General features: G+C 39.7%; 1 protein-coding gene across 1 annotated transcript in view; it reads right to left on the bottom strand.

Moving 5' to 3' along the window:
• Nucleotides 1-23,930, bottom strand: part of LOC310960800 (uncharacterized protein MYH16) — a gene marked incomplete at its 5' end in the record, with an annotated part of 56,426 nt that extends 32,496 nt beyond the window's left edge. Inside the window, 6 exons of the mRNA XM_083932606.1 lie at nucleotides 1,640-1,730; nucleotides 3,903-4,048; nucleotides 5,600-5,686; nucleotides 7,839-7,943; nucleotides 9,929-10,156; nucleotides 23,799-23,930. Coding sequence (XP_083788732.1) covers nucleotides 1,640-1,730; nucleotides 3,903-4,048; nucleotides 5,600-5,686; nucleotides 7,839-7,943; nucleotides 9,929-10,156; nucleotides 23,799-23,930 — 789 coding nt within the window. The remainder of the gene's footprint in view (nucleotides 1-1,639; nucleotides 1,731-3,902; nucleotides 4,049-5,599; nucleotides 5,687-7,838; nucleotides 7,944-9,928; nucleotides 10,157-23,798) is intronic.
• Between the last annotated feature and the right edge of the window lie 2,385 nt (nucleotides 23,931-26,315).

Below are 26,315 nucleotides of genomic sequence, written 5' to 3'. Positions count from 1 at the left end.
AGGATATCCGCTTCAATTTGGACCATTTCTTTGATCTATTGTGAGTGTTCCATCTTTATGGAACTGCAGTACTACATTGCGATTAACAGGTCCTCTCAATTACTAAACTCATAGTGGAATTATTGGAAACCCACTAACACACCCTTTGTTCCCTGTTTTTGTCTCAGCTAAAGACAAAAAAAAATCAGAGAACCACACATCTGACTTAACAACTGTAAAAGCAAAAAGAATAGCTGCAGTTATCTCCAACTGCTCTTAGTAACACCCTCAGAGGGAAGCAGGAGATGGTTATCAGTTTGGGCGTAGGAGGTATGTTTTAACCATCTCCTGACAGGCATGGAGCTGTGAAGCGACTGCTCCAATCACGGGGCAGAGTCCAGCAGCTATGTTGAAAGGCAGGAATGCATCTCAACGCTCAACTGTGAGACACAGCTGAGCTCCCTGCATGTCTTTTTAGGACACCCAAATATTATAAATCCTTTCTGTTTCAGTGTTTTAAACAAAAGAAAACCTTGCAGTGTCACTCCATGTATTACTTTTGGGTTTTTTCTATGGAACTGTTGTGTCCAATATATCTTCAGAACATAACGATAAGTGCTCCTGATGATTTGAATTGAATATTCTTGAAAGCCCTCTGCAGGTTGAGCAGTACTTCATCAAGGTGCTGGTATTGGATGCAACATAAGTAACTGCAAACCTTTCTGAAAATGTTCACATCTCTCAAATTAGAGGCTGCAGATGGAAGGCACATACCAGTCCTGGTAGATGACAATCAATCAAAAAGGGAAAGACTTTGTGCATTCTACAAACAGTTTCAACTAACAGTGAGTCCTTCTGACAAGTGATGTGTTGATCCAAAGTCTGATCTCTTACAGTCAGTGTGTTTACATGCACATCAGTAACCTGAAAAGTTCCCCTTGTATACATGAGCAGGGGTTGAATGGGAAAATGACGGAAGTAACTCTTCCTCCGGTACAGTAGGTGGCACTCCGCCAACACACAGCTGAGCGGAATGTGGCTTTTTTCTGGTTCACCTTTTGACTTTTGGACAGAATTACGACAGAAACGTGTCATCTTGGTGGTAATAGCGAAACCCTCTCTCACTTTAAAGGTAACGCTCTGTTATTGTTGTATTATGTTTTTTTTCACGTTGTTTTCGACAACGTTTCCTGGTTTATTCTATTTCCAGGTCAAAAGCCACCGCCTCGGAGTCGGGAGGGGGGAGTTATAACCCCGGTACATGCAGGGACGAGAAACACGATAATAATCTGGGTAAGCGTTTACGTGCCCGAGAACTCTGGTTACTTAAGGAGTTATCTAGATATGTTAACCGGGGTATGAGAACTCCGGTTTTACCCAGGGTATGGTGTTTACATGGTGTTTAAGAAACCGGAGTATGCCCTTAACCTGATTATAATTGTGAGTGTGCCTTAGAGCTCCATTATAGTCCTAAAACACACATCAATGAGACCTTACTTGCATTAACCCTAATCCAATGGACATAACTTTCTAAGGATGTCTAAATATATATATGACTATATCTATATATATATGTCAGGCTGTTCTGAAGTCATACAAACTCGCTGCATACAATGTTAACTGCACCTCACTGTATGTGTCACATATGAAAGGGTCTGACCTGCAGCTCCTTGCTCTGTCTCTGTAGTCCAATGTTGAGGGCCTCTTCTGCTTCTAGCTTGGAGCTGGTACTGCTGATCTCCAGGTCCTTCCTTCAGAGAGAAACACATATTAAGCTCTACATTCATACAGTATAACCACTGAAAAAAACCCAAATACAACCAGTTCAAAAACTGGAATGTTATAAGTCACTTCACAGACAACTTTAACTAGTCCAATATTTAATCCAAACTATGATAACAGGAAGCCCAAAGGAAACACAAGCAGCCCAAGCTGACCCATCACAGCTCTAGTAGTCACCAGGTGAAACACCAGCTACAGCTGTAGCTAAACGTACTCTAGTCGACTTTAAAAGTACATGTAAAGAGACAATAAATCTACACATTTTTAAATGATTGTGTATAACAGTCATGGGTCATCAGTAGATTGTGTTCTAATGTATGCTCTAATAGTAGCTGCTAGCTAACTGTTGTAGGAGTTTACTAATAGCTAGCCACCTTTCTTATGAATAGCCTACAGTTGTTTTCCCTTGTTTTGTTTTTCTTCTCTTTCTTTTCTCTCTTTTCTGGGACCCAGACTTTACTTACTTAAGGGAAAAGACATTACGACGTTACTGGTCAGTAGTTTAGTCGACTTATTCTCGTGCTTGATTTGCTGACTAAAACATTTTCCTCCACTATTATTTGAACACATTTCAGTTTCTCAACAATTGTTTTATTTCTGTTATGACACTGATTTCTTTGAAAAACCTAATTACCATATAAAGTTTTAATTCCAGGCTTTTCAGGTTGCTAGGGGGTTGCCCAAGGATGGGATGGGGGGTGGGTGGTTGCTATGTCTGTGTGTATAGCACAATTATTTATGTATTCATTATTTCCTTAATGCACTCTGTATACTTTGGCAACAGGTGTTTTGATAAAACCACAATGTGTATAAAGCTTATTTAGTTCGGAGCACCTGACTTCATATTCTATCCCAATAAAACGTATTTGGAAAACACAGCACCTTAGCAACAAGTTGAGTCACTCGCTTTATAATGCTCAGAAAAATAGGGTCACACAAATACTAATGCCAATGAGAACAAGTTTTAACCTCATACTGGAGATAGTATATTCAGTCATCAGTGTGCGTGTGCCTGTGCGTGTGCGTGTGCGTGTGCGTGTGCGTGTGCGTGTGCGTGTGTGCATGTGTGTGTGTGCTGGTTCAGTTGATTATCGCTGCAAGGTAGAGTACAGTGAATTATTCCATTTGCTCTCATATTACTGAGGGCGGATAGCAACATGTCAGGCTTTTATTGAATGCCTGGGGGGGGCTGTTCATCTCAAAGTGGAGATAACTGGACTGTGGGGCAGATATTACATATTGTAGCCTCAATGCCCTCCTCTTCTCCCCCAGGACAGGAGCATTACATCAGAAATGTCAAGAACTTTTTGAAGCCCATGATTTTGTCTCTTTCCTGGGGTTAATATGTGATCACAGCCGCTGTCATTTCAATGAAACATCCGTCAGGAGTGATAAGATCTGCTGTCACATGCATGATTTCTAATACTACGAGAGGAAATCTCATGAAAATCATTTGACAGTGGGTTTTTTTTCTTTTGTTATTTATGAGGTAACTTTAAAGCCTATATCAGAGTTGGCAGTTGAAAGTGTACCTGAAAATGTCTATGTTTATGTTGGTGTTTTCCCCTTATGATCACTGACAGGAGGGTATGGTTTACTCATCTTTCAACGCCTCTTGACTAATAACAAGCTACAGAGAATTCCACTGAATAAAGATGATTTGAACTTCAGGTAGAAGAAGAAAATGCATCATAATGTTGCTCAGTGAACTGTACAAAGCGTGCTCATGTTTACGAAACCAGTCTGTTATAATCTATTGTAACTCAAAAGAATATCAAAGAGAAAAGGGACGCCAAGCAGAGACCTTTAGGTCGATTGTGCAAGCAGTTTATTACGACCTAGTTATGTTTGTTGTAAGGAGGGAGTCGGGCAATGTAGTAGCCCACTGTATATACAGTAGACTGCTAAGCTCAATGTAGGGAGGAGATGGGTTGAATAAACACAGTTTAGTTTTTCTGCCTCAAACAAGTAGGCTAATTCTGTTTAAAAATTCGGCAACACACACACACATATATATATATATATATATATATATATATCATTTAAAACATTTTCTTCAGAATGCTGTGTCAGCCCTGTCCCATTTTGTTAAGCATATTTTCACATACTGTAATATCGATGTTTGTGTGCATGTCTTTGACCTTTTGATGAGGTCTTCCAGCCCGCTCCTGTTCTTCTCCATCTCTCCCAGACTCTCCTGTGTAGATCTGGTGTCACCCTCCAGCTTCCTCCTGCCCTTCTCCAGTTCACAGCGCTGACGGCGCTCCTGCTCCAGCAGGTACTCCAACTGAGCAGGAACAACGCAAAAGGAAGGACAAGACACAAAATACAATGATGGTAATGCAACACAACTGAAAAAAGGTATAGTTGACAGTAGGGTTCAACTATAAGTATACTAGTATAGTGGATTTACTGCAATTGCCAATGGCTAAACCTTTTGTGCCAGTAATCAATATCTTTTGTTACATTTGACTATTTTCATAAATAAAACTACATGTATTCAGTGTTTCCCAAGGCCTCTTGGCAAACTGGGTTAGAATGAAATCAAACCAGCTTAAGTTCCCATTCCTCAAAGAGTTGGTTTATGACCTTAATATTACTACAGTATTTAATTTGTGCAGCATGTATGCTTCTGTTTAGGTTAGACCACTATATTGGTCTTTATCAAAAATCCGATATGGTTTATTTTGGTTAATGGCTAATATGCATACTAACAAAGCAGACTTATATACAGTATTACTGCATAATAAGTGGCATATGGAATAGTTATTGTGAAAATGTCAAATTTGAATATACCAAATGCTCAAAAAATATGAAATACTGTGATCTAAACTGCCTTTAATTGATACTAAAGAAAAAAGTAGAAAAAAGAATTGTATGGAGCATGAGCATGTGACAAAGTGGTTAGATTCCTGCACTCACCACTTTCCCCATGCATGATCTATCCACATTCGTTTCCCACATTGCTCCAGTTATTTTCATATTGTATTCATTTTCAATTTGCTATAGTTTTACCATTGCTTTGGGTAACATTTCAACTCTCACTATCCCGGGTTTGATTGTGTTCAAACTGTGACCAGTTTTACATCAAGTACTCGTTTAATTTAAAGCAATCACAAAACCATAGTTTAGTTCTAATTAATTGTATTAAGGTGCAGGTTTGAATGGTAAATTGTTTGTTTCATTTATATTCACCATTTCTTATTCCCTTTGTCTGGTCCTCCATGCAGGCATGTTTGGGGAGGAGCCATAGAGCATTCCTGGGGTTATTAATAGTGTTGATGATGTCATCGCTGACATCACTGGACAAATCCGATTGAGGGGGTTATTTTGTTGCAGAGAATTTAATGTTTTTTTGATTTATTTGAGGGGTAACTGGGGGGGAGTTACTTACCGGTTGGATGGTACTTTAATTGTGTTGAGGAGCAATTAGAGAGTCCAGCTTTGTGGAGATTAGTAAAAGGATTAAAGGTGTTTTATAGGCCCACCTCTGGGATAGTGAGGCATTCCAGGGCAAATTGAGAGCCCTATAAAAGGCAGGGATATTTTGCTGCTTGGGGGTTAGGATGATTGTTGTGAAGACGAGACACAGTGCTGCCACAACCACATGCTTAGTTTAAGTTGGTATGAATGGTTTCTTTTACTTTTTTTGTTCTTTTGATAGTTTAAAGTTTGTTTTTCTTATTTTTATTTCTTTTGAATCATTTACACGTGTGAGGGTACACCACTGTAAATAAACACAGCACTCATTTGGGAACTAAGAAGTCTGCCTTTTATTGACTCTCGGGCTACGCTACGTCACAGAGCAATACAGTAAATCTACATAATATGAACTCACATCTTCAGCTTGCATCTGTAGCTTGGTTTTCTCTTTGGTCAGCAGGTTCACCTTCTCCTCTTCACTCTGCAGGTCCTCAATGGCCTGCTGTTGGGGTGAAACAAGATGTTTGAGCCTGGGCTGCACATGTGTCCCTTAATCACTGATCCACCAAAGCATTGCCTCACATCCATATGTCCACCACATTGGCGGCCACATTGAGTTGTTTAGTTGCAGATACAATATCAGAAGTCATCCTAGTTTGATCTGACAGATGAGAGATTTTTTTCTTTCCATCAACTGGGAACAAAAGCACTGGAACAGCAGTGACTCTGTGCCTGAACTCATTGAAACAGCTCGCATCACATACTTCTCTTTGTTTAGTCAAGATCGATAATCTAACACGTCTAATAAATAGCAGGAAGATAATGAGACCTGATGCTAAATTGCTCTCACAGATTACATAACGATGCAGACTGCTACTGTTTGTCAAAGCATCTGGGAGAAATTAGTGAACTGGGCCTCTTATTTCTGCCTTCGAGTAGGACGAGGTTGTTGAGGGTTAAGATTTCTTTAGATTCCAAAGCCTATGTTTTACTTTTCAAAGTAGAGAATTCTGTGTGTCTGATGGGGTGCACATTTATCATGAGTGCCACTTTTGGCAGGTCCACAGGACATATGGTTTTACTTTCCTAAACTGATGTTTCATTCGCAGTCAAGCAGCCCGTGAGGCATCTCCCCATACTCTGATAAATGGAATCGATTACACTAATAAACAATCACAAATTCACAAACAAAGCAAAACAGCATGACATGCTTTCTAAGTACTGATGGAGTTTACATAGAGCACTGAGCGTGACATAAATCTTAATTAGAGCCGACTTTGTGGTATACTGAAGTAGATTGTCAGAGTTTATTCTAGACTTTGTAACTCTTTCCAGAACTTTCAACTGTATATCACAGCCTTCATCAGCAAATACGCCTTGTTCTGTTGTAATGGACATGACAGTAAGTATAGAACTCAATCACATGCAGGTTATAAGGTTATTTGTAGAAAAGATTAGTGCAAATATAATTCCATACTACTCGTGGTCATTTAACTAGTCGAAATAAAAACAAGCAGCGAGACTGAAACTTGATTGAAACATCTACTTACATATAAGATTTGATTTGACTGTATGGACATAGACTGTAAATATTCCAGGCTGTCCTCCTTCACTGTTCGTACATATAACTATGAAAATGAATGCACTGTTATTTGTATGTAATCCACATATTTATTACTGTAGAAATATATGTCCAGAGCGAAGAAGGAAATCAGGTGACGTAGTATAAGTGCGCTAAAATCTGTGTAGGGTGGAGGGTCGGTTGGTGGGTGGTTGGTTCCCAAAACACAGGTCTTTCACACAGGGACCGGTGTTCGACTCCTGGAAGTATTAACCCAAACCACAACCTTTATTTTCTAAACTTAACAGTCACCTTTTGTTGTCAAAATCTAACCATCACAGTTACATACAGGTTTCCGCTTCACATGGTTAAAAAAAAGTCATTATTCGTAACACAAACATGAATGACATTAACTATTGTTGTCAGTTTATGACTCAAGACAACTAATGTAGCCAGTAGTCATTTATTTAACTTTTGGCCTGAAAATAACCTGTGTTGTGCATGCTGTAATACCTCAGTTTTCATGTTACATATAAGTGCAAAAATAAGTTTGAATTTAAACTAATGGAATTAAAGATATATACTTGACCAGTAGTAGCGCTATTAAACCATGCTTTTGCAGCTGGGCCTTGTTTTTTTTTTTTAAATTGTGCACACAGATGCAAGAATGGGAAGGAAAAAATGCATGGTATAAAGTTTTTCACAATTCTGCTTTGCAGATGTTTTATGAGGACAAAAATGCATCCAACAGATTTGTTAGACCTCAAGGACACATGTGCTGAGAAACACTAATCTTAAACATAACTTTGGTTATTTATAAGAAAACTCATATGTCGCTGGGCCGAGCTCACTCAGTGAAAACAGTTGTATCATGTCTTCTGTGGGCTTAGTGACTAAAAATGTCTGGTCTATGTTTAAAAAAATGTTTTGGTTCTACACCAGAGACTGAAAGTCAGGATATCTTGGCCTCTGCTGCTTCATTTTTTCATTTAGTCATCTAGCTCTCTAAAGTCTTCCAACCTAATACAAGTGCAATACCAAATAGCCCCAATGCCCATTTAAAAATGTATATTTGCATACTGTAAAATCTTACCTGGCTGAGCTCCACCAGATGGTCTTTCTCCTTCTGGAGCTTCTGCACCGCCTCGTCTTTATGAAAGAGCTGTTCGGACAGCCTCCTTACCTCACTGTCTGATGACTAAAGAGAGAGAGAGAGAGAGAGAGAGAGAGAGAGAGAGAGAGAGAGAGAGAGAGAGAGAGAGAGAGAGAGAGAGAGAGAGAGAGAGAGAGAGAGAAAGACATAGAGAGAGGGAGAGAGAGAGAGAGAGAGAGAAAGACATAGAGAGAGAGAGAAAGAAAGAGAGAGAGAGAGAAAGACAGAGAGAGAGAGAGAGAGAGAGAGAGAAAGAAAGAGAGAGAGAGAGAGAGAGAGAGAGAGAGAGAGAGAGAGAGAAAGAAAGAGAGAGAGGGAGAATAGTAATAAACTTAAATACACTGCAAATAATACATAATTTCTGTGACTTCATATGTTATTAGACGATACATATTCTCAATCACCAAACCAATCACAATAAAAAGATCATGCTGAGTAATTTTCTCTGCATATACCAGATTTTGTTCTACTCTTCCTCTGCTGAAACCCTTCTTTCTGCGGTCATGAATGTTTTCCTCTTTTATGCCATTATGGCTTGTGAATACAGCGGTTTCCATCTGCAGGCTCGGACTTTTGTAAAACAATTATCTCCTTATGTGACAGAAACAGACATCATTATTTCGCCTCTCTCTTAAATGAAATCCTGGTTCTTATTGTGGACATGTGTGACCTAATGGGACAAGTGTGATTCAAATATGTTTGAGCACTGGACTTCAAATGCAGACTCGGGGAAAGATATATTGTGTTGTCAATTTGAACACTTCTTTGTCAAAAAAAGACATATATCAGTGTTATGGTTCATTTGAGAACAGACGGACAAGTGAACTCTGCTCCAAACTTTTTGCTGTTTTGGATCAATCACATCGTGTCCAGTCATAATGACTGTGAAGAAAACATACCACAAATATTACACACAGCCACGTCTTTTCTTTTTTCAAAGCCCTGCGACACCTTTACACAGGTCTGGTCTTGTTGCATCCTCTGTGAAGGAGTCCTCTCACACGTACTGTACGTTTACCACGTGGAATCCAATTTGACAAGAAAACCTTCATAAAGCCAGAAGAAGACCCAGATGAAATTAATCAGTGTAAATGTGCAGAGGCTAAATCAACACCAACCTGCATCACTGTAAACTATATCACCATCTCCACAGACAGTGCTGTGAATACAATACATTCTTGTGGCATTCCTGAACAAAGATAGCATCTTAATCCTTTGATAGACGTCAATGAAACAGATAAAGGGGTTTGTTGAGGGGCTGTTTGTAGATGTCAGAGCAGCCTTTGCTCGTCAGTGTCTACAGAGACGAGATGGAGCTTCATCTTGGCACGGAAAAAACCTGTCTCCTTTGAGAGTTCAGGCAGGAACGATCAAATAGGATGGCGTTTTACTGTGACCTCAAATGTAGAACACAGAAATAGGTCAAACTGAGAGTATGTAAACCTTCTTTTGTTATTTGCATGTTTTTAGAACAGAAGATTGATATCAGTCACATGTCTGTATGGTAAATATGAAGCTACCAATGCCCTTGAGGATGCATTTCCAAAGAAAAAAGTAAATTCCCGCGCATACACTTTGCATCATCTCCAACACCATCATGTAATCAAGATCTGCATTCAAGCATGATGACACTTTATTATCATGTATTTCTTGAGAAAAAGTTCTTGTGACTGAAACGTGGGCTTTTAATAAACCAATGCAGAGGTGACAGTGTGCGGAGAAATCGACTTTTTCTATGAAGCTACCGCCAGTAGCCGCTCTAACTTAGCTTAGCACGAAGCCTGGAAACAGGGCAAACATCTAGTTTTGCTTTTCCTTTCAATTAACCACCAGGAGTTGAATAAGCAGAACTATACATGGAAACACTTCACTCAGGAAATAAACTACTTCATTGTGCACCAATAGAGATAGAACATTAGAAAATAACTGCTTAATCTGAACATTTTAAACAGCAAATACACTTATAACCACATTTCCCTTCAACTTTAATTTAATTGCAGAGCAGGTTATCCTGTGACACAATGTTTTACCTGTTTATCGTGCTCGGCTACAGTCAGGGTGCTATCCAGTTCATCCAGGTCTCTCCTGAGGCCGCTGCATTCGACCTCCAGCCTGTCCCTGTGGAGGGCCAGCTGGGCTGAGCAGGCCTCCTCTTCCTCCAGACGATCAGACAGGCCAGACAGCTGCCGCTCCAGCTCACGCCGGGCCTTCTCCAGCTGGACACAGCGCTGCTCGGATGCCTGGGCACTCTCTTGCTCCTGGAGGGGAATAAACACAGAGAGAGTGAGATCTACAACTGTGTTTGTCACTGTTGTGTTACATATAGTAATTCATACACGTAGATTTTTTTTCCTAATCATTTTTAATTTTCATTTCCTCATACAGGTATTTCAGATTTTGGATTGGCAGGAATTCATTTTGTGCTGCACACAGCTTCGTGTGAATCTGATGAACCCACTTGTTTGCAGGTCTTGTTTTTGTTAGATTTCTATCACAAGGTTAGAAGATAGATTCCATCGTTAAACAGGTTGTTGTTTTTTTACTATTGACAAATTCATGATAGAGTAATTGACAAAATTGTAATATTTGGCTTGTAAAGTTTTTAAAGCACTGAAACTAACAATATTCTATACATATAACCAAATTACTACAATTTACTGTAGTTTTAGTTGCTAGACAAACAACAGAGTTAAAGGAAAAAGAGTGAAAGATACGAGTTATAACTGAAGCAAAGACAGAGACAATGTGTTCATACAAAGAAGATCTTACCGCCACAAGATGAAACTTATCCTCCCTCAAAGTCAGAAGAAACCTTTCCTTTGTTAATTTGCAGCTGCCTTAATATAGTACAGCTGAGGAGGCGATGCAGTGACGTGCAGTGCTGACTTGATAAGCAGGTTCTATACCAAACACCAGATTAGTCAACAGCCATCCATAACAGGAGTGAACAGACCCGATTGTGAGAGACTGCTCTGGTTACTGTTATTTTCTTATGGACCAGTCATCATGGGCAAGGCATTTGGAGCGAGCTAATAGAATACCCAAATAGCTGGGCATTTGTGAAATGATCAGACGACCACATTTCCATCTGCATTTATTTCCATAAAAGTACTTGGTTGGAGTTCCTTCCCTGCCTTTTCTGAAACGTCCTCACATCATTTTCATCCATGTGTTAAGTTATTTGCACCTTGTGAAAACTGAACGGATATACACACAAAGGATGTGCACACAAATGATAACTAAATTTTACACTTACTCAATTTTAAACAGACTTTTTCCACAGCAGATATTTTGAAATATCAGTGCAGGAAAATCAAAAGTTCATCAGTTACATAATAATGGCTGAATGCAATTTGGTAATGGAGTGTCAAGGTCCGAGCATAAATGCTTCACACCCAAATGGTCTGCAGCCATCATTATCCTTATTAAATACACCTGTGCCTTTCCTGTTTGACCCTACCATGCTTTAAAATAGGTTGTGTTAGCATTGCCTAAATATAAGTGAAGTATTTTAATGTATAGGGTGTTTAGGGTGCACGTATATGGCATTTGGAATGATTTTTGTAGCACGTTTTGCAAACAAACACTACCCAACAAACATTGCCTTCTTTTTATGGTCTGTCAGATATTTTCTTTTCATTGTATGCCTATTGTATGCAACCAAGTATACATGTAAGGTGTGGCAGGCAATTGGTTTCTGAAGGGAATTCATTGAAACATGGTATCAAAGAAAGAAAATAAAAAGAAAACCTATTAATTCAAATTTGTTTAGTTTTGAGACATAAAAAGAATAAATAAGCCTGGAAAAATGTTTCAGATTCTGATTTCTGACCAATTAGAAAAGCTGCATGCCACTTTGGACAGCTGTTGAGTGTTTCCATGTGAACGCAAAAACAACGAAGGGACAAATGCTGCAATTATCAGCAGCTAGCTAAAAGTATCATTTTAGGCCCCAAATTGGAATAAAGAGCAAACAAACTATAGTGTGTGAAAACGCCCATTAGTCGGGCATCAGGGCGCACCCTGGACTAATCTATTGCAGGACACATAAAGAAAGACAACCATTCACACTCACATTCACACCTACAGACAATTTTGAGTAATCAGTTAACCTAATACGTGCATGTCTTTGGACTGACTGAAGCCAGAGAGCCTAGAGAAAACGCCCACAGAACGGCCCTAGCCAGGATTCAAACCAGGAACCCTCTTGCTGTGAGGCGACAGTGCTAACCACCACACCACTGTCCCACCCCGTGGCTTAGTACTTCCAGGACATAAACACCTGTCCCCCAGGTGAAAGTCCTGTGTTTTGAGACACCACCACCACCCTCTTCTCTACACAGATTTTAGCACTCTTAAGCCCAGTTCTACCAAAGATTAAACCATTTTAGAATGTTGGTAGGCGTTGCAGCTGTGTAAACTGGCCTGTCAGCTGATGTTGTTGCATGCAACTCAACTTGCCAAGTCACCAGCAGCTGGTTTTAGAATTTAAGGCACGTCATCTGTTTCTAACAGCCAATTAACATGTAGCTAAGTCCGCTGGTCAAGTCAGCTCCAAACTGTTAGCTGGTCAAAATGGGAGTTTTGGATGGAGGCTCAAGTAGAGAAATAAAAAAGGAGACAGACAAAAGGTTGAGCAGTCTGTGGAATATATAAAAGGAGAGGGAGCGCTGTAATCAAGAACAAAGCAGTAAATCAGGGAAATATATATTTTTTTCACATTTCATCATGCTGTACTAAGTATCTCACTATCTCTGTCCTCATATATACTTCATAATGCTACATATTACACCCAACGGCGAAAAAACGCCTGGAAAGTCAGAAGTCGGAACAGAAGTACAGAAAGTTGTTGAAATGGAGATGATACACCATCTTGTCTAGTTGGAAGGTTTCAGAACGACTATGTCTTTGGTCTGAACTGGGATTTAAATTACTCACTTGATTTCCTTCTTTTCTCCAGACATGATTTATACAGTCATTTACAGCGATGGGGATTACATTCGAATTTCAGTGTCTTACTTCAACATATTCTCATGAACATTTTCATAGGACGTCGTACGAAAAGTAATGCACACAAATTCGTAAAAACGGTGAACAATAATTCATAATACAAAAAAACGGTGGCAAATGCTGGATGAAGTCGGCCGCTAAAAAAATCTAGAAGTGGAACGCGCCAAAAAGACGTTATGTTACGTTTTAGTCCACAAAAGGTGATGGCTAGAGTAAGGCATGAAAAACACTTGGTTAGGACTAGTACTTCCATGACATTTCAAGATTCAAGATTCAAGAAGCTTTATTTATCCCGAGGGAAATTATTTTGCAACAGTTTCAATACAAAGGCGGAAAAGGATCAGAATAACAATAAGCATAAACATAAATCAAATCAAAATAAAGCTAACGTAAAATAAATCAAGCAATGAACCAAGTGTGACAGAGTGCAACAGACGTCGTGGTTAAGCGCAGGTATATACAATATACAACAATACGCAGCGTGCAGTTTAGCAGCAGATTGAAATAAAATAAGTACAAACTAGATAAGTGAGAAGGAGCGATAAGTTATAAGTGTTAAAAATGTTAAAAATGTAGCAGCATTTCCTACAGAACTAAGTGACAGTATGGCACAGTGGAGTGTAGCAGCATTTCGTACTTAAGTAAGTTACAGTAAACCACAGTGAAATGTAGCAGCATGTCCTAAAGCACAGTAAGTGTATCAGCAGATAGTTACAGTAAACCATTAATAAATAAATAAAGTGATGTAGTGGTGGTATAAAGTGACAGTGTAGTATAGCAGCATTACTTACTGAAGTAAGACATGAACAGGCACTACCTAGGAAAATGAACCCTGCTCGCCCAGGTGAAAGTCCTGTGTTTTAGGACCCACACAACCACCCCGACCTACCTCCATACTCGATTCGCTGTCTTATACTACGTCTCATGCTTGCAATAATAAACATGCAATGAAGAAGTGAAACACACAAATTCTTGCGCATTACTTTTTTTTACGTATGAAAACTGCATGAGAACACCCCGATAACTTTTCCTAGGTATATGTACGGACAGTAAATGAGAACAGCCTGATTCGTAACACACTCAAAATGTCTGCTGTAAAACAGCCAATTGAGGTTTAGCCCAAAATAGATATTAACAGAATGGAGACAATACTGTATGCAAAAAACAGCAAGAGTTACCCACAGCAGCTAATCTGTGCTCCAGTGTGGTGCTATAGCTATCCCAATCCAGTTCTTCGGGTTCTGGTTCTGGTCCAGGATCTGCTTGGTTTCCATTGGCTTCTTCAGAGTCATCAGAGAGGGAGTGGCAACGCTGATGGCGCCTCACAGACATCATTCCTCCAGACTATGCACCCTCCTGCTTGGCAGACTTCACCTGTTATACACTGTAGCAACTTGCCCCCCTGTTCTGACAGTGTTGCTGCACTACTGCAAAGATGCTTATTCACTTCTCTGTCTCTTTCTTGGCTTGGTGCACAGCTGTTCTGGTATTTCCAGGTGGGTTTTAGCAGGAGGAACAGTACAAATTAACTCACTGAGGGTGCCCCAGTCTGTACACTCCAAGCTGATCCTCTCTCGCAAAACACATTAGCAGCTCTGCACACCTTTTTTTTTAGCCTTCCTCACGCTACTTAATCTGTCACGGGTCTTTTTTTCAATCCTTTCTGTGAGCCTTTTTTTCTCTTCTCTCTGTTGCCCTTTCTCTGCTCTCAATCAAGCATTCATTCAAGGGTGTTCTGGTATACGATACTGAAATCCAAATATTCCTCTGTACATACTCCGAGCCTGCCCACAGCCTTCTTCTATTAGGAGCCCAATGCAGGAAGCCACTGCTCTGTCCGGACTGTTTTACCACGACAACCACCTCTCCTGCTTTCTTTCTACACTGTAGTCTCCTCCCACAGAAACAGGTGGCTCTCCCTACTTTCAAGCGATCCAAAGGTGTCCCACAGGGATGGCGGTTGGTGTAGGATGTCAGGTCAGAAGAAAAGCCTTTAACGTTGTGCGGTGCTGCCACAGAAACACAGCCCTCAGCTGTGTCATCAAAGCCACGCCATAGAAAGACAAGAAAAGAAGGGCCGTATTCCAGAGTCAAAAATGCCCTTTCTCCTCTCAGTCTACGTTGTAATTGACACAAATGTCTTGTCCGCCCACGCCCACACGGTCTCCCCACAATGCCACGGCATTCATCTTAGCCAGAACAATGAGGCATATTGTGCCCTAGATTCAAGTGTGGATGTTTTTCTTGAATGAAGACCCACAAAGACTAGAATAAGCATTTCCATATCTAGAGTTAACATCAGGAAGGGTCGCAACATGACATGATGCTTAAGGTAAGATGGAACTTAAAAAATATCATGGGATATCGTGACACTTCAGTAGAAAATAGTAAAGAAAAACTATGATTATATCCTAAGTGAGTATATAGAGTGGCGAAGTCCAGCCTATTTCCAGTGCATGGGACCTCAATATGAATTTCTGATGCATGTATTCCTATGGCAAATTATTTTCTGGTCCGTTCTGTACCTTGGTTTGTGTTCACATGGCAATGCTGAACAGCTGTCCAAAGTTTTGTATAAAAGGTACTCAAACTACCAGTACACATTCAAGTATATTCATTGTACAACATTTGATAGCAACAGTGAACCTAAACCAAAACTGTGGAAAAGCAGCCTTGCATTTCTAAATCACATAAAGCTAAAACAACACTGAATCTCAAACTGACCAAAAGTGGACACGGTTATACAAACAAGGATAAGCACTCTGCCAGTGCCACTGAGCTGTGGAAGACATCTACCCACAAACAAAAAAACAAGAAAACATAGGATTTCTGAGAATCCAGATTATTGTTTTTTTTGGACAGTGTGGTCTGGATTCTTGTGTGGACAGGCAGCACAGAGAGATCTGTTCATGTAACTCCCACTTGAGCCGGAGAAGCCAGAGACACTGAGCTGTCTCTCCAGACACTGCTCATGTCCAACACCAACACCCATATCTGGAAAAAAGGCTGCCAGTTAATCATACTTCTGTCTGAATACAGATTGTCATCATACCAACTCTAAGGCTTGGAACCATGAAACACTATAAAGGAGGCCAGTTTCCTGTGGACACGGCTGCTTTTAAGTCATATTCATTATTTCACCAAGATCTGAATTGCAGTTGATACTGATTACAGACTTTTAAGGTAATGTAAGGACATGGGTACTGTACATGAAAACATTGCAGGAAAGCCCTCTGGTTACAGAGATGATATTTGATTATCTTTGGCTGTTCTGTGCCAAAGGCAACCCATATTCTGAGTACCTCTATGAGGGAGAAAGCCTGCCATTTAATTGCCAGCTGCTTTTTAACATCCTAAAGGAAAGATGAGTGATAACACCGGACGGAGGTGGAGGTTGCGGGTTCAGCTGCCGGATGTTTTAAACTTACAAGATAGCTACCATGGAGTCTTGTAAAAAAAAACAAGAAACAGAAAAATAAGACTAAGAGTCTGAACTAAGACACAGTAGTGTTTTGAGCTAAATGCTAATGCTAGTAGGGTAACATGCTTCCAATGACAATTTTCACATGCAGGAACCATATTCACAACACATTTGATCTTCCTAAATATCTTATCTATCTAGATCTTCCTGAGACCAGCTTTTACTAAGGAACTGGACGAAAGCGCAGTTACACATCCAAGGTGATATTTCATGCCAAAATTTAACTCCACGCAAATTTGCTTTGCCACCAGAAACAAATTTCAATAGCCCATTTGCTCGGACTGAATGGAAGTGAATGGGAAGCAAATGTTCATCTTGCGCATTTGCAAGAGAAAAGGAGGGGTCGAACCTGTTGCTATGGATGATGTCATGCTTCATCAAACTGTGATTGGCTGTTTTGTGTCCCTGTCAGTGAATTATTGATAGAAATACTGTAGGAGGTATGTTTCCATATCCCAATAAAGAGTTCAAAATCAAATTATTAAACATGAAAAAAGAGTAATATAGGCTGCTGACTAGTACATTATATACAGTATGTGCAGCTAATAATCAGCCTCTTACATGTCTGGCAGCTTGTTAACAATTAGCAGGTATCCATGTAGGAAGCAACATAATGATCAGACTGCAGTAACCATGATGATAGTGAGAGGTGCGAACAACAACAGCTTTTACTTCTTCCCCAAGTTGTGCATAAAAGGAAGGACTTTAATCAACGTAAATTTCCATTGGGACAACTGCAGAAGACAAAATAAATAAGCTATTAGTGACTTAGGATTTAGGAGCTGCGTAAAACACTGTGAAATACTCTTAGACCAAATAGTTTAGGAGTACTGAAATTAGGACTGTCACGCACACTATTTTAAAGAGTTACTAATCAAGCTAGCCTTAGGATATTTTGTGAATATGGGCCCTGATGTTTCAGATGTTGTCTTTTTTTGCTAGCACTAAAAACAAAGTGTACATGAGGTTGATGGGTATGTCACTAGCAAACTGCAGGAGGGACTCTGGCCGACCTTTTCAGGCAGCAGGAATAGTATTCCAAGGCCAACGAGCAATGATTGAACCGTCTGACTGAAAAAATTGTGTGGTACGTTTGGTAATAAATTGGCATAGCAGCAGAAGTTTGGAGTACAGGGATTGCCAAGGGTAGTGAATGTACACTAGCTGACATCACCAACAGCCAAATCTACTTGGGTGGAGTCCAGTGTATGGGTTTGTGGACCCAAACGGTCTCAGCAGCAAGTACAGCTACAGTAAGCACCAAGAGTAAATATATGTCAACCAGTCACCACCTACATTGCTTAAAGCAAGAGTACTTAAGTGATTTATAACACCAGAAAATGGTCTTTCCCCGGTTAAGGGAAAAATCAGATTATTGAAGTTCCCCTCGTATACATGAGAGGGGGTTGAATGGGAAAATGACAGAGTAACTCGACCTCCAGTACAGTAGGTGGCGCTCCGCCAATATACAGCTGGTCGTAATACGGCTTTTTTCCTGGTTCACCTTTGTCAGAATCACAAATGGACGACTTTTGGACATAATTACGACAGAAACAGGTAGTGGTAGTCATGTCGAAGTCCTCCCTCAATTTAAAGATAATGCTTTATTGTTATTGTTTTTTTTTAACTTGTTTTTGGCTAGGTATGTTACCCGGGGTATGGTGTTAACATGGTGTTTGAGAAACCTGGGTATGCTCTTAACCCCATTATAATCGTGTTTTTAAACTGTGTGTAAACACACTGACTGTAAGGGAGTAATGCTGCCATTAAATTGCTGTAAATTGATTTCCTAAAAAATCAGCACTGTGCAGACCCGGTACATCAGGTGACCATAAACATCTGTACAAAATGTCATTGAAATCGATCTAAAACTTTAAAATATTTTAGCCTGGACTTGAGTGTTGTCAGAGAAAAAACCCAAGGCTCAAAGCAGAACCCAGGAGAGTAAAATAAGTTTGAATCATTTAAACCTCAGATATAGCCGCCAGTAGCTTCCTATCAGCGATGCAGTTAATCTGACAGACTTTCACCTTTGCTTCCTTCCCCTTGCCCTTGAACATCAAATCAGTCTTCCATTCCCTAGCCTCTCTACACCCTCCTCTCTTCTCCCCTCTGCACCCTCATTCATCTCTCCCTGCCAGTCTTTTGTCCAAAAGTTTGCCTTGGGCCCCAGAAACTTCAGAGACGGTCCAGGCTAAAAGTTTTTCCACATGCAGAACTGGGGCATCTGGATAGCTCTGCAGGAACTCTCCACATTTATTTCCCATTTGCCGTAATTGAGGGGTAAATGGAGGACTTTTCTCGGTTTATATGCATTTTTAACAAAGATGGTTGGAATAACAGTAGAAGCAAAGGAAAATGTTTTCTTTTCTGCTTTTTCTTGCAGTGATAATCCAATAATTCCTCATTTGTTTTTATTGTCTGTGTTGACATTGGTGTTTTTGCACTTCACTTGTGAGTAATTAATCACAAAGACTAAATGGTAAATGTACTTGTAGTTATATAGCGCCTTTCTAGTCTTCTGACTACTCAAGGCGCTTTCACACTACTTGTCACATTCACCCATTCACACAGACATTCACACTGATGGCAGTGGACACCTACATACCATCTAATGTAACCATTCACACCACATTTACACACCCATGCACAGCACGGGGAGAAATTCAGGGTTCAGTGTCTTTCCCAAGGGCACTTCGACATGTGGACCAGGGGAGCTGGGGAATGAACCGCGGATCTCTCGACTGGTGGACGACCCACTCTACTGCTGAGCAGCAGTCGCCCCAGTGAGTGGGTGGTAAAGTCAAATCTTTTTATTTGGTGGCACTTGATAGCCATGATAGTAGCATGGCTAGGCGTTGCAATGTCGTTGGTGTACCACTTCGATTCAGACAGAAGTATTTTAACAACTATTGCATGGTTTATAAGGACATTTTGTAGTCAGTGTAGACAGCCATGGTCCCTCAGAGAATAAATCTGACAGCTACTGCAGATATAAACTACGTATATACTGTATGTGGTAGTGTATTCTGATGACTTTGGGGATTTGTACTTTCCTCTAACCCCCTCTTTTAAATGTTATTAAAATGTCTTAACAACTATGAAACTTTGGTGAACCTGACTCAGTGCTAATTAGCAAATGTTAGCTAACACACACAACACACAGCATGAAACCTGCTAGTGAATTAGCACTGTCACTGCGAGAATGTTGCTTTACTAGCATTAGCATTTAGCTCAAAGCACTGCTGTAGCTACGTGCAGCTTCACAGAGTTGCTAGCATTGCTTTAGACTCTTTTTATTCATATGCTAACAACCTACCTCTTAAAAAAATAGCATCATAAGATGCTTCTAGTAAAACACCTCTTAACAGCTCTTGTGTTGGAACAGACTTTACAAAGTGCTTCACAGATCATTAACAGGAAGATGGGGGCTAAACTGTAAATAAAATAATTAATCGCCCTTATTAATAATTTTAAATGAAAATTAAAAATTCACCTTTGAGAACACGGACTGCAAAAGTTGTTTTTTTTAAATAACGCACTTGTTAATCATTTTTATAGACATATTTAAGCCGCTCAAGATTGCTGCAAGACTGTTCCACTTTGCAGAATGACTGACATGGGAGCCAAAATGAAAAGAGCATTCTACTTTGCATCTGGGAAACCCAGTTTTAAGTGTCATATCATGCAGATTATCCTACCAAAGTCAAGTTTCAATCAAAATACAAACCTAGGTTTACATAGGTAATCTAAATGTGATGGGCTAAAATACAATTTAAAAAAAATCCAGGATACCATCGATTATTTCCAGGATATTTGGCGATTTTAATCCTTTTCCAGGTGTTTTTCCATGACAGGAAAACTAGTCTCTTGATTTCCAGGATGTGTGGGAGCACTGAAATTCATCATCTGCAGCTTTCTCAGCTAAAAGCACGTGTACCCTGCTATGAAGTCTGTGTGAGGTGTTCACGTTCTTACTTTATAAATACCAGTTTATGTGTGGGAAAAGGCATACGTATGTTTTTTGTGCATACACATCATTTTTACCTCTGGCCCCAAGTGTTTAATACAAAAAATGATTATGATGAATGAACTGGATCACCATGGCTTAATGTGAAAGACTGAGACTTTGAAGAAATCAATTACTTTTCACGCATTTCGAAACAGTAAATCAAAAGAATGTCGATCTGTCAGGACAGTGTTGACCTAACAGGGCGGAAGTGCATTTAGTTTGATTAAGAAGCAGGAATTCATCGTACCCCTGATGAAAGATGTCTGAGGTGTCCATTCAGCCTCAGCACACGACGGGATAATGAGGGACGGGACAAACTTCCCCTGGAAAACTGGAAGGCTTCCTCCAGGCAGCAGCAACAGCAGCACTAAATAGATCTGACATGGGGTCACATTTCTCACTGCAGTCAAATCAGAACGGCTCCAAGGTATAAATTATGCAGGCTGATCTGTCTCCTCCAAGAATTAGCTTCATTATTTATGGTTGGCTAATCTAAGCAGTGAAGAAAATAAACTGTTGGGGTCAAAGCACACCTGGTGGTTTCAAAAAAACAAAGGGAGTGAGGAGTTATTGTTACCACATTATCTCTACTTAAATTAATGGCTATAAAAGAAGTATCTGGAAGAGTGTGATGTAGAGGAAAAACAGATTTGCAATGGACCTAAAACCACTTTAACCCACTTTTGATGTCAGTAAGTTAAAAAGCATAAGTGCTTTATGACAGCAGTTATTTGCTTTATGGCCATCAGCTATTATCATTGATTGTACTAAATCCCTAAATTCACTGCCACTCTGATAAAAAGAACAGACAATACCTGCTTAAGGGCAACATATTCAAAGGCACAGATAGACAGAGATTAACAGTGATACATGAATTTGTCATATCCAGACAGCAGTAAAATGCAGTGACGAGTCCAGTCCAACTCCTCGAAGCAGTTTACGATCCGTTCCATCAAAGCCGTCTGAAGAGTCTGCTAAGGCACTCAACACAAATAATGACCAAGTCCCATGGGCTACCCTGGAGGGCTTTCAACAAACATTGGCCACAGCAGTGCTGCTCCACACTCACACTAAATACTGCACTCCAGGAGATTCTCTTCAAAATGGAACATCAACACAGTGATGGTTATCATCAACACAGAAGTTATCTTCTTTTTGTTTCCAAGGAGTGCATGTATGCAGAATTTTATTTTTGCAAAAAGGGATTTACTGTATGTGGTTCAGATGTTTTCTGCTCTGATAACAGACAAATTAAGTTAGAAGATGGGTCTACTTTAAAGTATATAGTTTCCTCAAAGTTAGTTATTTATGCATGTAAATCATCAGTTCCCAACCTGTAGTACCCACACAGCCCTGTCAGATGAACTCCCCTGCCCCTTCGATTACTAAAGTAGGCTACAGTAAGCTACATACGTAATCGAAGGGGCAGGGGAGTTCTAAATGTAAAAACACTATTCATTATATAAAAATGGATAGGATATTAAAATGTAAATTTTTCACACAACTGAACTGTCTATATTTAGGTTGCTTGGTCAGCAATCATATAATTACTTTGATTGAAGCAGATGTTTCAATGTGGGCCATTACTTTTAGCTCACTATTTCAACATTTATTTCAACATTTATCCTTTACCTTAAACTCACTATTTCAACATTTATTTCAACATTTATCCTTTACCTTAAGCTCACTATTTCAACATTTATTTCAACATTTATCCTTTACTTTTAGCTCACTATTTCAACATTTATTTCAACATTTATCCTTTACTTTTAGCTCACTATTTCAACATTTATTTCAACATTTATCCTTTACTTTTAGCTCACTATTTCAACATTTATGTCAACATTTATCCTTTACTTTTAGCTCACTATTTCAACATTTATGTCAACATTTATCCTTTACTGTTAGCTCACTATTTCAACATTTATGTCAACATTTATCCTTTACTTTTAGCTCACTATTTCAACATCTATTTCAACATGTATCCTATACTTTTAGCTTAACATTTCAACATTCATCCTTTACATTTAGGTAGCCACTTTAACTAAATCCATTACTTTAAGTGCTTTTCCATTAGCCCATTTTTAACTCACATCATTACTTTTAGCGAAAACCGGCATTCTTTTTAATTTCTGGCAGGAGGCGACTCAACTGGCTGCAAAAAGAAGTCAGTTTGTATAGAAGTTGTTGAGAAAATGAGTCCTCAATTCCTCAGTAAACATTTTCCCTAATGAGTTAATGTGCTCAATTGCTAGTTTCATAATATACTAAATGAACATCATGCTGTATTGAAGTCTTCCTCAAGACAGCATGATGTTCATTTAGTAAATTATGGCCCCATTTAGAGAAAAATAGATGATAAAGCAAGTATGCTTTAGGCTGTGGATACCTTGGGATTGACAGGTCGCTGTGCTAGCGTCAGGGTAGAGGTTTAGCGATACATATATAAAGCACTGTGTACATTAAAATAGCTTTGAACTTGTTTTGGGGTGTTGTCTGTGTTAAATTATGAGAACTAAGACCCTCTCACAGTGGGTGTTCACTTCATCAGAGTTCATTGTAATATAACACTGTGGTCGCCTAAATAATGTCTTGATCAGCGTTTGGTTTCACCTTGCTAACAAAGCTAAAGTTAGCTGGTAAGTTACAGGGAAACTGGTGTTTTTCAAGTGGCTGTGTGTCACTGCAGCGAAAGGCGCAAGCAACGGAGCTCCCATCTGACCCACCACCAATAGTCCACCGGATGAGTATAGCTTCCCTCGATAGCAATTAGCTCATCGCAACAACAGTGGAGTGCAGCCTGGTGCTGATTAACGCAAATCCCTAACTCGGCCCTTTTGTCTAGATATGGCCAAGTCCAGTTTAAAAAAACAAGATTCTGACAGCCAGAATGCCATTTCTTGGCTTCCAAATGGCTGTCCACAAACCAATCTGTGACATCACGGTAGCTATGTCCATCTCTACATCCAACAGTCTATGGCCACTGGCCAGGAAACAGCATGGTGCCTCACGGAACCATGAAGGAAGTCAGTAACAAACTCTGTACTTGCTCTCTCAATAAAACGATCAGCTGGAAAATGGTCAACACAGCAGTAAAAACCCACAGAAACGAGCATTAAAACAAGCTTGAACACAGTGACTGCAATGGTGGCTGCGTCTCTCTCTCCCCCTCTGCTAGGGTATCATTATCCACTTAATTTCATCCACCCGGGGTTGATATAATGACCACGTTCAAAATCCCTTATCGAGCGGAAATTCAGACTGAATCACAAATCATGTGAGTTCTAAAGTATCAAGTTTGTGAAACAAAAGAGGAATGACTTTTAAAGTGGAAAAAAGGAGAAAAGAGAAAGACAAGCAAAGAGAGAGATGCAGCAGAGCAGATCAGGAGACTTACAGCTCGGTATTTAGTGGCCACCTCATTCTTTTCCTTGTTAAGCTCGGTGTTCTGCTCCTCTAGCTCTCGGACCTCGGAGAGGAGTCGGTCACTCTGCTCTATGGCTCTCCTTAGCTCCTCTCTCTCCCTCATCCCTGCCTGCTGTGTATGAATGTGCTGCTACAACAGAGACCCGACCTGGAACAACACTCACACAAATCCAGATATTCACACGTGCACATGCAAGGATCCTGAATCTGGCTGGCTCTCTGACTGAGTCTCCCACTTTTGTTCCCTCCTGTCTTGATTTTGCACTGTACCCCCTCTCTCTCCCCTCTCTCCTCCATCCACATCTGACACACACAGGCACACACACCAACACCGTCAAAGAGTTTTGCCCTCTGAAAGGACAACCACGTGCATATATGAAAACATGCACATTGCCCACATTTCCTCCCCTTGGCCTCCTGCTGGCTTTCTTTTACTAAAACAATATAAAGCTTCCTTCCTGTGCTGCTGCATTGCTACTGGTCTGGAGTCAAAGGGGTAACTAAGTTAGCCACCTCCAGCCTGGCCAGTTTGCTACAAAAGAAAAGCATTTTTTTATCAGTATTACTGGTAACCCTATATCTTATACTTGATGTGTTTTTGTAGAATCTTGAACTAAATTTAGCTTGGTTCATTTTGAGTGTACACACTTTTGTTTTGTTGTATAGTTAACCATGCATGAGTACGGGTAACTTTTTATTATGATAACTAAATTGACGGAGTTACACCAACAGATCATAATGATAGTAATACAGAGCTTATGATTGTTAAATCACGAGTTGTTGTCAAGAGAAATTTTATATTGGTATATAGTAACATTTCAAAGACATTAGAAATTCCAGATATTGAATCAGCATGGGGTCATTTGATAAATACACATCCATCCAGATAATTACATTCTGTGTGGACCCCAGGAAGACTAGCAAGTACTTTGTCCAAGCTTATGGGGATCCAAATAAAGAATATACCTTTACCTCAGTGGTGAACAAACACTCTGTTTAAAAGCAATGCATTAGATATATATCTATACCATGGTTCACTTCTGAACTTTTATTATTGTTTAATGAATAAAGCTTGGGCCTTAGCTAGAAAATCTTGACACCCTTCCCATTGGCTTGCTTTTAGGCAGTTAAGAAATGAATCACATCTTGTGTGAGGAAAGCTTAATCTGATGATCTTTGGCTGTTGTTGAAATCCAGCTAAATTCCAGTAAGAATAAAAATGCTATTTCTCTGCCAATTATGTAAATTATCACCAGTGGGAAATATCTCATCAAGGACATATGCACAGCTTTCAATAATCATTTTTGCTGCAGCTGGTCACCTTTTTGGAAACAGAAGCATGGGATTTGGTCAATCTATGAGTAATCCAGAAATGGATGTTTCTGAAATTCATATCCCTCTGTTTTCCCTGCAACTTCTTACTCCGAATGTCCAAGCACTACTTGCCACTGACCCCAAGAAAGCAACAGGACAAGGCAGTCTAGACCCTTTCTTTCTTCAGCTCTCTGACTTAATGATTTCAGAACAAACAACATGTTTTTTAAATGAACTATTTTATCAGGTAGAATTAATTCCAAAAGTATGAAAGGTCCATTGCATAATAGAGGGGGCAAAAATGATCTTAATAATTATCAACCCATTTCTAAATTCTCCCGTCCCTACTAAACAATGCAGCATATGGTTGCTATATGGTGCTCTAACCATAGCAACAGCTCTTTAACATCTTTTAGTAATTTGGTGTGTGCATTGTATAAAAACAAGCATTGTTCATCGACCTATCAAAAGCCCTGGATGCAGGTGGTCTCTGCTTTTAGATAGACTATTGGGTATTGGATGTGAAACTAAAGGTATCCCTCAAGGTTCGATTTTAGGACCACTTCTTTTCACAATTTATATCAATGGCTTTATACAGTATACCTGTGTTGTCCATGTGTTTGCAGATGACACTATTTTATATTGGTAGGCTGACTATAATTGGCTTTTAATGTTCGTCAAGAGGCACGACTTGTGTTAAATGCAATTAAAACTAGATGTATGCTATTCACAAGATAATTCACAGAGCTAAGAAAATGTACTAGTTCAGAGTCTTATCTGGTTAAAAAGATGGAGACCAAACTTGGCTTTCTTCATAGAAATCAAACCTTCTTTCAAGTAAAAATAGTTGAAACTCTCTGTCTTATATATATCGACATGCCACTCTTGAACCCTTAGGTGCTAAATATCACTCTGCTCTTTGATGTATTACTTGTGATAGTACCCATCACTGTACTCTCTTTAAAAAAGTTTGCTGGCCCTCTCTCTCTCTGTGTGATGAAATCACCAATGGTTATATTATGAAGCACTCATTACTTCACTAGCAAACCTGCTCTCAGGGCTGGATTACACTACATGGTCCTCAGATCAATTGCTTTATTGTGCTACAGACTCGTGGTATAACCTACAACGCACTTCATATGCATGTATACATTCATTTATATGTAATGGCCAT

Source organism: Echiichthys vipera, assembly GCF_963691815.1.
Source record: "Echiichthys vipera genome assembly, chromosome: 18".
In the NCBI taxonomy this organism is placed as follows: domain Eukaryota; kingdom Metazoa; phylum Chordata; class Actinopteri; order Perciformes; family Trachinidae; genus Echiichthys; species Echiichthys vipera.
This window is presented reverse-complemented; position numbering and strand designations above follow the sequence as displayed.